Source organism: Bactrocera oleae, chromosome 2 (genome assembly GCF_042242935.1).
Source record: "Bactrocera oleae isolate idBacOlea1 chromosome 2, idBacOlea1, whole genome shotgun sequence".
Classification (NCBI taxonomy): domain Eukaryota; kingdom Metazoa; phylum Arthropoda; class Insecta; order Diptera; family Tephritidae; genus Bactrocera; species Bactrocera oleae.
This window is the reverse complement of record NC_091536.1, coordinates 13007302-13019220: the sequence shown is the minus strand read 5'-3', so window position 1 is coordinate 13019220 and position 11919 is coordinate 13007302. Positions and strand designations below refer to the sequence as shown.

The window sequence follows — 11919 nt, the reverse complement described above, 5'->3', positions numbered from 1 at the left end:
CAAACGGTTATAATTAAATATTCGGTGAGCGTTGGGAAGCATGAGCACAGCGGACGCATAATAAATTAATAAATTACTGAAGTATACAAATGCTCATTATATAAATAGTTGACAACAAAATGTGGTGATGATACGAGGGTTGCCCCAAAAAAATTGCAACGGAACTTTATACCTTTTCTCAGCACAGATACTGGTGGTAAAGGCATATCTACAACTATTGAAAGCACAAATTCATATATTTCCTTTTTAGTCAGAGGAAACTTATGTATTTAATAATAGTTACTAAAACTTTGGGGATTTCAATAAAATATATATATGTACATATACATTGTAGTAATAAATATATATTTATACATTACAAAGGGTATATTAAATTTGCCATGAAGTTTGTAATACTCAGAAGGAAAGGTTGGATAATATATAAAATACCTATATATATATATATATATGGTAAATGATCAGCATAATTTGCTCAGTTGATTAAGCCATGTCCATCACTCTGTTTATATTAAAATTCTCGTAAGAAAGCATACACAAAAATATTACTGCTAGTCAATTCTAATATCATGTATTTTACTGGAACTATGGTACAAAACTCAAAAAAATAAAAAAAAAACATCAAATGAATATTTTTTATAAAAACTTTTCTTCAAAATTACACTTTAAATACGCCTTTCCCGTGCAACCACTCATAATTGATGGCTTCCGAAGAGAACAAGCTCATATTCCTAAAAATTAAATTACATTGCTGTGTTGATATTATGTAACCAGCTGTGCGGCATACATATGTATGTACGGTTAACTTTATACATACAAAATACGCACAAACTTATGTATATGTATGAGCACAACACACACATACACTTAAACCCAGCTTGTAAAGTGCAAGTTTAATCGGATTTTTTGCGCAGATTTTACAAATGCTCCAAAACAAAAGCAACAAAATCTAACCAAAGATGCAGTTAAACGGCAAAAGAACAACAAAATACAAATACTAAGTAAACAGAGTTTGTGTGTAAAACCCAAAAATGCCAAAACGCATCAACCGAACGTATAGCCAATGTAACAAAACGACGATGAACACTTTGATAACTCCGAGTAAACGCACTTGCATACATTTAGGCGCCAACGGTAGTGTAATAAGTATTGCATATGCATGAGGGTGGTACTCAGCTAAATTAAATAAACATGTTTTTCATTCTCAAACATTCAAGTGCTAATATTACAATATGTTAAAGTATATATAAAAATTAAAATTGACGGACTTGGAAGGCGTGTCACTAAGGCATCAAGGATTCTGCTAATTTTAAAGACTTTAAAATTTTTAAACAACCATTACATATATATATGACAGCTGCGATCTTATAATTTAGGATATTTAGGATTAAATCATGCATTTAAAATTTTGATAGCGAATTTGTGAGTAACTGGGACCAACAGGTTATTTGCAATCATCATAGCAGCGGCAGGAAGTGTGAGAATTTGGAAATATGCAGTGTAATGTGTCACACTACATTCAAGGATCACCCCAATACACACTCATACATATGTATCAATTCTCATTAAAGAACATGAGAGAGGTGGAAAGCGCAACGGTGCACTTGGACACGTACAAGCATATAAAAGGAAGGAAGGAAGGAAGCAAGCAAGCAAACGAAAGAAAATGTATGCATTAGCAGGCAACTCAAGCATGCAATTGGCAAAAAATACATGGTATACACAAATGTGTGAAACGGAACGATATGCATTTGTATGTATATGAATGGGACCGCATGAAAAGCAACAACAAAGCAACTACACGAAGTCTGGAAAGTGCAAGTTGCACTAAAATGCTTATAAAATACCAGTAAAGCGCACACATTTCCATCGAAAAGGAATATAGGCATTAAAAAGATATTGCACAAGCAGGAAATTTGTGCTGAAACAACAAAAAAAACATACATACAATACATATCTAAGCACAAACAGCTAAGCAAACTACTAATACAACTAACTTTTCGACACAATTGACCGCAGTAATGCTTATTTTCTCTGGCTCCTGGCATGCTTACAAAAATGTTGGCTTTGTACTTTTCTACGCCACTGTCCGTAGGCATCAAAGTACTATGCTTTAGTTGCCGACAAATCTGTTGCAAATACCCCAAAGGGCGACAAGCTGCTTGCATTCACTTACCGGCTTTCTGGTAGAATTTTAATTCAGTAAACCATACATGTGTACTTGCGTGCTAGTGTTAGTATATTTGTGTACGTGTTGGTTGGCAGAATTGTAATTAGCGAACAAAGGCAAATTGTTTGTTTCGTTTAAAGTCGGCAATATGGTAACGATACCAAAGAGATGCAACGCCGCACATACTTCGTGACATTACCAAAATAAATACAATGAACACGCTGCCATTTTACAATAGTTTGGTCAAAGCTGTGTGTGACAATAAGGAAAATCGCATTAATAGCACGCACACGCTTCACCCTCCTGCTGCTAGTAATCCATTTAAAGCACTACAGACAGTTTTAAGTGAATTTTCCAATTAGCAACTAGCTTGCACACCCGCTTACAGATAATTCCCGTTATTTTATGTATGTATATACATAGGTATAGACAAATGCATGCCAAAACAAATAAATTGCAAAAATAAAAACAACAATGAAAATTGTTCGTATTGAATATTTTTCGCCCAAGCATAGTGGGAAATACGAGTATACTTATGTGTAAGAGCTTGGTAAATTGAATATATGAAGACAAAAATACTGATAGAAGAGGAAGTTCGCAGAGACTCTTGAAATAAAAATTTTCAAAAGCTTGCGTCTTAAATTTATTTTTTAGTTCCTTTGAAATTTTCATCAGCTGTGTTCAAATTTTGTATATGTAGAGAATGTGTGAGAACTCTGATATGACAAAGTGTCCGCAGGATTTTAGGAATTTCTATAATAAACAAGTAAGTAAGGGTCAAATATGGTAGAGTTTTTTTTTACTCAAATATTTAAAGTAGTAGAAAATTACCCACTTTGTGGAGGTATGAAGGAATTTTCATTAGCCACGTCTTACACTACATATATTTATCCTATATATAATATTTTAATGCATATTACCACTTTTATGGCACTGAACATATATTTAAAATACATTATATACATTGCTTGTTTAAGAAACGAGTTTTGTATTAAAAAAGAAAAAACTCTAATGTATAGTTACGCCAGTCTGTGTAATTTATGCCTATTTTTGTTCGATTCGACACTCCCTGAGACTCGAACACACCCATAAGATGATTGGGGATTGATTTTTCTAAATTATTTAATTTTTCGGAAATAACGATAACTTTAACATAATTCTACAATTACTCCACGCTAAGCCAGGCAGAGAACTTGAAATTACCCGCATTACTGTTTGCTTTAACCATGGACGAAGGCAAATATATGAATTAAATTACGAATCACATTATGTATCGCCTTAAAATGGTTTCGGATATGTGATATATGGGTGATGTGTATTAAATTATTTCAGCGAGCCGCGAGTGAGTTCAAATGAGTTTGAAGCCGATGAGCATTACAAATATTTGACATAACATTTCATGCTAAAAATAATGTACATTTAAACTCCAACAGTCCTAAAAAAATATCTTGTTACTTAAAAATTCTCAAATTTGTAGTGCAAATAAAGATACTAGATAAGTTTTAGACGAAAAGCTTGGCCTAATTATCTTAATGTTTAAGGTGTGTTGTACTTTCGTTTTATGTTGTACTTTTCGTCCCTTTCAGCAACATTTATTGATTTTTAATTTCCAAAGCTTTCCATTCACAAACGCAACTGCATTAAAAAGTAAGGAAACAATGAATGTTGAAGGTACGAAAGGAAATCCGCAAATAATAAGAAAATGCTACATTAATAATTTAAAGTGTACTAAAAACCTTGTAGGGAAGTAATACACATAAAATAAGGTTACGCGTTACTGTCTCGCCCTACCCTCCAGTTATGTGGGTAGTGATCAATACCTTGCTGAGGAAGTTTCTTTCGGCAACCAAATGCAAGACCTAGAGCGTAGCGGAAGGTACACAGCCTCCAATCTGGCTCCCTTCCAAACCTCCCCCATCCTCTCCTCATAGAGGATTGTCGCTCGTTCATAAGCCCATTACACCATGCGACATTTTCACACCTTAGGGTTATCTCAGGGTTTCCTCTGATCACCTTCAAGCAGACTAATTTGATAGCCGCAGCTACCGTCTTCTGCTGCGATCGAACACGCCAAACTCTATTGAGCCAGCAAGTAAAGCGTTTTCGCTTAAAGTTGGCGCAACTGCCGTTCGCGGTCTTTTACCATGGCAGGCTTCCCCCTCATGCGACCTTCGCCGCTTGACCGTAGATGTAGTAGCAATAATGAGGCCTAGGTGAGTGTTGTTGCATGCCCTAATGAGGCTATGCTTATACCACGCCAACTTAACGACTACGGGAGGAACGTACTCTGAGGCCTGCCAGAGTTTTAACGGGACGGGGGCCTGTGCGACATTCGCATGTGAGCCATTTCTGAAGGATGTCACTCCATCATATTTAGGTGGCAGATGTAGTAGCAATAATGAGGCCTAGGTGAGTGTTGTTGCATGCCCTAATGAGGCTATGCTTATACCACGCCAACTTAACGACTACGGGAGGAACGTACTCTGAGGCCAGCCAGAATTTTAACGGGACGGGGGCATGTGCGACAATCGCCTGTGAGCCATTTCTGAAGGATGTCACTCCATCATATTTAGGTGGCAGAATGCTAGTCATAATCATATTCAAATGCTGAAATCGAGTCCAGGAGTTGAAGGAACGTGAAGGCCGCGGGTTATTTTTATTTACCTAGGATGCACCAGCTTGGTGGCGACCTGCAGTATATCCCAACTGGTGATTATGGTAGACTCCTACCAGTATAACGAATAATCTTGTTATACAATTTTGACATGGACGTCCCATTTTTAGAATATTACATTTGTATATGGAATATATTTTCTCGTTACAAAGTATATAATTTTTTTATACGTAAATAATATGATATAATTTTTTGTTAAGACAGATAGGATCCTGTAAGCAAACCCACATATCTGTAAATAATTTACTGCGTCCGTAGTTAATTTAGGCAGATTTCAGTTTTTCAATTTCTCAAATAAATATAAAAATGTATCTCTTTTTTTGGCACTAGTAAAACTATTATTTTAGGCCATCTATAAATATTTTTACAAAATTGCGGAGCTTCTGCCAGATATTCAGTTCTCGAAGTTCGAAAAACGCCGTTCACACTCTATCTCTCTCGCTGAGCTCTTCTTGCAGTTAAAGTTGTGTGTCAGAACACATCAGCACACAACGCTCTTTCATATCACCGCGAGCTTGACGTGCAGATGTAATAAAAATATATCTGTAAGGATGTATGTAAAACAAAGAAATGAATAGGAAAGCATGGCAACTATAGCGATGGCTTGTGCTGTAATAACTGGCGGCTGATAGCGACGGTTCAATGCGGACGGAAGGATATATCAATTTTCTGCGCATTGCTGCTGTATTAATTGCATATTAAATTTCATTTGCAGCCAACACATATGCATACATACAAGTATATATGTTTGTGTGTATGTGCCCACCTGCGGTCAAAGGTGTGTCAGGTAATTGTTTTAAAGCAAATAAATTATATTTATTGTTAAAACTCTTTTGAAAATGAACGATAATTTTTCATTTAACGGTAATAAAGTTGATTTACCTTTTATTCGCTATATTATTGTGCCGCGATAGGACTTTCTGATTGCTGTATTGAAATGAGTAATTCTGTTTGCAAATTGATTGTGACCCCTTGTTACATCTACAATAAGTACGTAATTTAATGAAATTTCGGAAGCAATGACCATCACTTTGTTGTCACGTGGCAAATTAAGTAGCAATATAGCAACGACGTTCGAAACCTGGGGCTTGATAAACTTTACCTATTTTTTTTTTGGAGCTAGAGACGGATATATAGAGGAACGGATATATAGTGGCCGTTCCCTCACTAAAGAAAAATATATGACCTCAGAAGCTCTTTTTAACATGTGGTCAGATCATTGCTTTATTAGCATTTATGCAACTATGAAATGGAGCTGAGGCAGTTTGCTACCTGGTGATGAACATAAACCAATTTTTGAGAGAATAAAAGACTGCTTCGTTAAGCAAGATGGCGACAATAACGCAAGTGAAATTATACTATGGTGTAGTATACGAACAAAACTGGTAGAGGATTCGATTATTGCTTTGCATAGAAAGCTCGCAATAAAATCGAAGTACAGTTGCATGTAGCGTACAGTGATAAAGATGTCCGCACAATAGTGAGTACACTTCGAGGCAGTGTTTGAAGCCGTTTAGTCACCAATCCCAAATGGTTTCAGCTTCGTTCCGTTACCGTCGTCGAAACATTGAGCCCCAAGTCCGCGCACCAAAATTTTCCTTCAATAAATTGAGTGTTTCGTTGGCTCTATGGCATATAGCGTCGTCTTGTTGGAACAACATCAAAATCTAATTCAGGCACAAAAAAGAATTATATACTAATGATTCGCACTACTCATAGATCACACCAAACAGTGACTTTTTAAGAATGTAGAAGTGTCTTAACAATGGCTTGTCATGGCAAATCCGTATACAATCCGTTTCGACGGTTTGAATTTCAAGCTCTCGAGGCGCCACTCAAAAAAAAAATGGAAGAAAGAACCTGATATAGCTTAATATCGAAGTTTCGAAGTTATATTGGAATTTCAAATTCATGGAAGGTATAATTAATCAATTTTCTTGCAAACTACTTTCTGAAACCACATTCTTTTAAAAGCCTCACAATTTTGTACTATTCATTAATCTGCATAAATTCGATTCCCTATATCTACAATATATATACATATAGATATATTAATATGTATGTACAATATATGAGAATGCGCGTATATCATCTTGGGCGCCTTTCAAACACATGCGATTAAAAGTGATTAATATTGGTTGGAAGGCAGACGTATAAAAACTACAACAATCACTTAACGGTATATGGCTATTCACATCCATAAACAAATATTTGAATATTTATATTAGTTTGTTTAGGAGTAAAAACTCATTAAAAACACCAAACACTAAATTTAAACATAAACTAATGTATGCAAATTTACGAGTTTATTTTTGTATTTTTCAAGTCTTCAACTTAACTTCGTTATCGTTATTTTATTCGTTATTAATTTTCGTAAAACTAGTTAATCACTAATTTACATGCGTTGAGACGCTGTAGGGGAATTGTGCGAATAAATTAAGTCTTCTTAGATTGTTGACGAGTGAAGGTAGCACAAATGCGGTCCGCCCATTCACCGGAAGCCTTCACTTCACTTGAAATGCCGCGGGAATGGCGTCAGCGTGGGCAGCGGTCCGCGTGACGGACGACGCGTCGTCGGATGGTAAATGTATTCGAGATATTGCTGAAGGTGTTCAACGTTGACTTGTGTTGCTGCTGGCGCGTTGCGTTGCGCCGGCGGCGGTGTCACTTTTCTTAAGGCACCAGCAACTTGTGGCTTATGGAACCGGTGTTGAGCTGGTGGCGAACGCGGCGCTTGCTTGGTTAGCTGTTGTTGTTGCTGTTGCAGCTTGTATTGTTGTTGTTTTTGTGGCTGCAGGTGTTTTTGTAACTCTTGATATTGTTGTGTTTGTGCCACTTGCACTTGCTGAAAGTGTTGCGTTGAAGCGGCTTGTTTGGGCTCCGACACCTTAACGGGCGCTTTCGTTGGTGCTGCAGGTGGAGCTCGAGTTGTAGTTGTTGTGGGCACTTCTACTGTTTTCGGTGTTACTGGTGCCTCTGTTGTCTTCGACGCTACAGGTACTTCGGCTTGTGGCAAAGCGGGTGGTACCTCGGGGTTCAAATCTAATATTGGCACTGCTAGTTGTTGCTTTTGCAACTGCTGATCTAATTTATATTGTGTCTTTTTATGTTTTTGTATTGTGGCTGATTTTGTTGATTTCGCCGTTGTCACCTCTAGTGGTGCTCTCGTTGTAGTCGTTTTGCTAACTGGTGTCTCTGTGACCGGTGCTGCAGTTGTAGTTGTTGTTCTTGTTGTTGTTCTCTTTGTTGTTGTTGATGTTGTTTGGGCATCCTGGAACTCAGCATCGGACAGTGGCGGTAATAAATCATTGAATGGCACCAATAGCTCTTGTGGCAGCCCTTTGGTATCTATCGCAGCGGCGGCCAGACAACATGGTGCAAGACACAAGGCAAAACAACCAAAAGCTACAGCAACAGCAATGGCCAGAGATGGACTTACTATCTGCAACAAAGTAAACAAGAAAACATTACATTACATGTGCACACTGTGCGTAGATAATGGTTAACAGAGTGGCTGAAAGAGGCTCGGATCAATATGATCGGAGGCAAATATTCGTATAGCCATTAACTCAGTAGGAAATACGCTGAGGGATATTGAAATAAAAAAACCACAAGCGAGGTAAATTTATCAAATTTCGCCATATTTAAAAGTTAAAATATATTTTACATAATCATATGGTAAATTTACTAATAATTCAGATATAGACAAAAAAAATGATTTTTTTGGAATACAAAACAAGAAAAAACGTTAACTTCGGTTACCCTTCAACGGACAAAACATGATCTTTAATCAGACTTGGATCAGTGGGCTTGAATAGCAGCTACAAACTATAGTGGTCCGATCTGCACAATATTTTCGGAAATTGTTATTTTACTAGCACTTTCCTGTCGGGTGTTTCAACTCCTGTCAGACTGCTCTAAGTGAGTTATGGCAACGTTTTAATTACGAGCGTACCGAACACATGCAACTGAAGTCTTGAATGGGCACAAGCAACCAAAAACATAGGTCTACACGACTTGTTTACATGTGTGTTGCTACTATGTACATTTTTGTGCGTTTGTATGTAGTGTGTTTTTGCACCACTGAAGGAAAATGCGTGTTTTTGTAACATTTTCGACTGCCAACTGTGATTTATGGAGTGTGGCAGCGTTGAAATGACAAACAAAGTTTACAAAGAAAAGTGACTGCCGAGTGGCTGGGCAAAGCAAAGATTTTACATGCGTCGATGAAAAGGAAATTAAATATTGTTCCTTTCGGGTATATCAGACCTTGCGAAATTTTTATACCCGGAACAGGGCATATTAAGTTTGCCACCAAGTTTGCAACATCTATAAGTCCTCCGACAACGCTATAAAATATATTGGTATGAATTCATGTTTAGCACGATGAGCTGAGTCAATTTAGACATGTTCGTCTGGTATACGCGATTTTCGAGATATCGATCTGAAATTTGCACACGTCCTTTTCTCCTCAAGAAACTGCTCATATGTCGGCCGATATCGAATCACTATCGCATATAGCTGGCATACAAACTAAACGATCAAATACTTGTACATGTCCTTGTATGGAACACTTTTTCATTTGGCATGTATTATTATCTAAGCTAATGGTGTAATCTCCGAAGAAATTGTTAACATCGGAAAACTATAGCATATAGCTTCCATACAAATTGATTGATCAAGCGCCAGTCTTTATGTCAAAATTTTGTTTTTAACTAGATATCTTCCCGAATTTTAGCATGGCTTATTATCCACAACAACCGTACAATCTCTGGAGAAATTGTTCAGATCGAAGCACTATGGCCTATAGCTGGCATCGCTACAATCTGCAAACATATTGTTCCAATCGGTTCGCTATAGCATATAACTGTCATACAAGCTGACCGACCGAGGTCACAATAAAGAACTTTTCATCTCCTTCGATGCTATATGAAATGTATCTGTGAAGGGTATAATAGCTTGGGTGCATGCGAAGTTAATATTGTTGTTGTGTTTGTTTTTGTGTAGGGCGCTTGTTTTAATTTTTTGTACTTTTTGGGGTTACTTATTTTGCTTTTGGGACTGTGTTGTTTGATTTGTTGGTGAACGAGTGCAGACACTTCCTTCCTTGTTTTTTGCGAAAATACGAGTATACGTATTTAGCAAACATGTTTCACTGTCGCTTAGATTTCGCTTATGTGCGTTAATTATGTTTTTTTTTTTTTGCAAGTTTTTCCAGTTTCTTTTTTTCTTAAATTTTTACTTTCAGCTCGAAACGTGTATCCACCAAACACTACTCACTTTTGGGCAACTCATGATGTCAGCTGAATATTTTAATAAGCGTTTAAGCTTTCACGACGTTATCTCGCTTTAAAACTGTTCCTAAAACAGTGTTTGCTTTTGTTTCAATAAAGACTCGTACTCGAACTGCTTTGTTCGACCAGCGCGTATGCAAATTTGGAAGCAACTAAAACTTCGTACGCTTGCAACGGTTGCTTTTATAACGCCAGACTAGTTGTCGGAAAGGGTAAACATATAATACTGATTAAAGATGGTGGGAGAGAAAAATATGTTTGTCTAGTTTATTTTTATTCTAACCTTTTTAATTTTTCTAATTCTCTCTGTGTTTATGGCGTTAAAACAAAGCATTTGCAGCTATATTTACGACATAAATTATGTCAGATACTGAATATTTAGTCCAAATTTAAATATATTTGTGAAAATAACTACAAGAACAAACATCAGAAAAAGTTAGCATGCAAATATAAAAATAATAGCCCTGAACTTGCATATAGCAACGATCATCGCTGTTAATTATTGAGCAGCCTAGACTAACATAGTCAAAAGCGATGCTGTATCTCTCCGCTCAATTTAATTAATTAAGTGCAAGAGTTTAATAACCGGATTAAGTTGAAGACCGGACAAACAAATAAAATTGCCACAGTGACGGCATTGTGTTGTGTGCCTAGGCAAATAGCTCGCCTGTTTGGCCAGCTGTTAACTCTAAGCTGAGCGATGCGATGCAAGTAAGGCTACTCAACAGCCCTATTTTAATTGATTCGAAAACTTCGATATAATCATTCAAGCTATCAAGGGTGAGAATAAGTGTATGTAGCTCTCAGCAGCAGTTTTGCAGCATGAAATTCAAATTAAGTTAAGCGGTAATTATTTATTTACAAATACACTTACTATATATAATATTATAGATATACATATATCTGTTATTGAAAACAAATATTTTGCGCTAAACTTTTATGATAGCATCACTGTTGCTTAAGTGGTGTTTAAATTAAAATGTTGAAACCGTTACTATGATAGGAAGATAGATGAAGGTCACTGCTTTTGCTATATTTAACCCTAAGTCACAGATTTTTTAACTAAGAGACGAAATTCAATATTCTTTTCAAATAAGCAAAAAAAAACTTTTACTGCAAGATAAAAAATAAATCACATTACTTATATAGCGATTTCACATCTCAGAACTTCTGCATATTGCGGCACATGCTTCGGTCTGAATTTGACAAGAATAAGAGGTTGCCTCATTTGGATTCCATATTTTTGACGAATGTAATATCGAATGCGTTTTATGTTCGGTAAGAAACGGCAAGCCAGGTCCTCTCTTTCTCACTCTCTCTTTTTCCCTAAAATATACGCTTGAAACATTACGACAGCGTTTATGAAATAGAAATAACATATATGATGCTAGAATACTCTTCACAAGTAAGGAAGTTTCCATACAAAAACTTGATCTTAATCGTTCAGTTTTTTGATATACAAGTATGGTAGAGATTGGATCGACAGAATTTCTTCAGATATTGCAGCGTTGTCGTCCAAATTTCGGAAGATATCCCACAAATTAAGAACTTTCGCATACAAGAAATTATTTTTGATCGTTCAGTCATAAGCTATAGTAGTCTGGTCTAAACGATTTTTTAAGATGTAGTAGAAAAAGTTTTACATTTAAAAACTTAATTTTGACGTTCAGTTTATATGGCAGCCAGATGCTATAGTGTACAATTTCTCCAGATATTGTAGCGTTGTTTCAAAAAGTAATATATACATACAATATTTCGTGAAAATATCTTGTCAAATATAGACG

General features: G+C 36.3%; 1 protein-coding gene across 1 annotated transcript; it reads right to left on the bottom strand.

The window, feature by feature from the left end:
• Window positions 1–7112: 7112 nt before the first annotated feature.
• On the bottom strand, window positions 7113–10274 carry LOC106622799 (uncharacterized transmembrane protein DDB_G0282483). The gene is made up of 2 exons (XM_014242101.3): window positions 10122–10274; window positions 7113–8283 (listed from the first exon to the last, which is right to left on the bottom strand). Exons 1-2 carry the CDS (start codon window positions 10134–10136, stop codon window positions 7351–7353), a joined length of 948 nt encoding a protein of 315 aa, XP_014097576.3. The 5' UTR covers window positions 10137–10274; the 3' UTR covers window positions 7113–7350.
• Between the last annotated feature and the right edge of the window lie 1645 nt (window positions 10275–11919).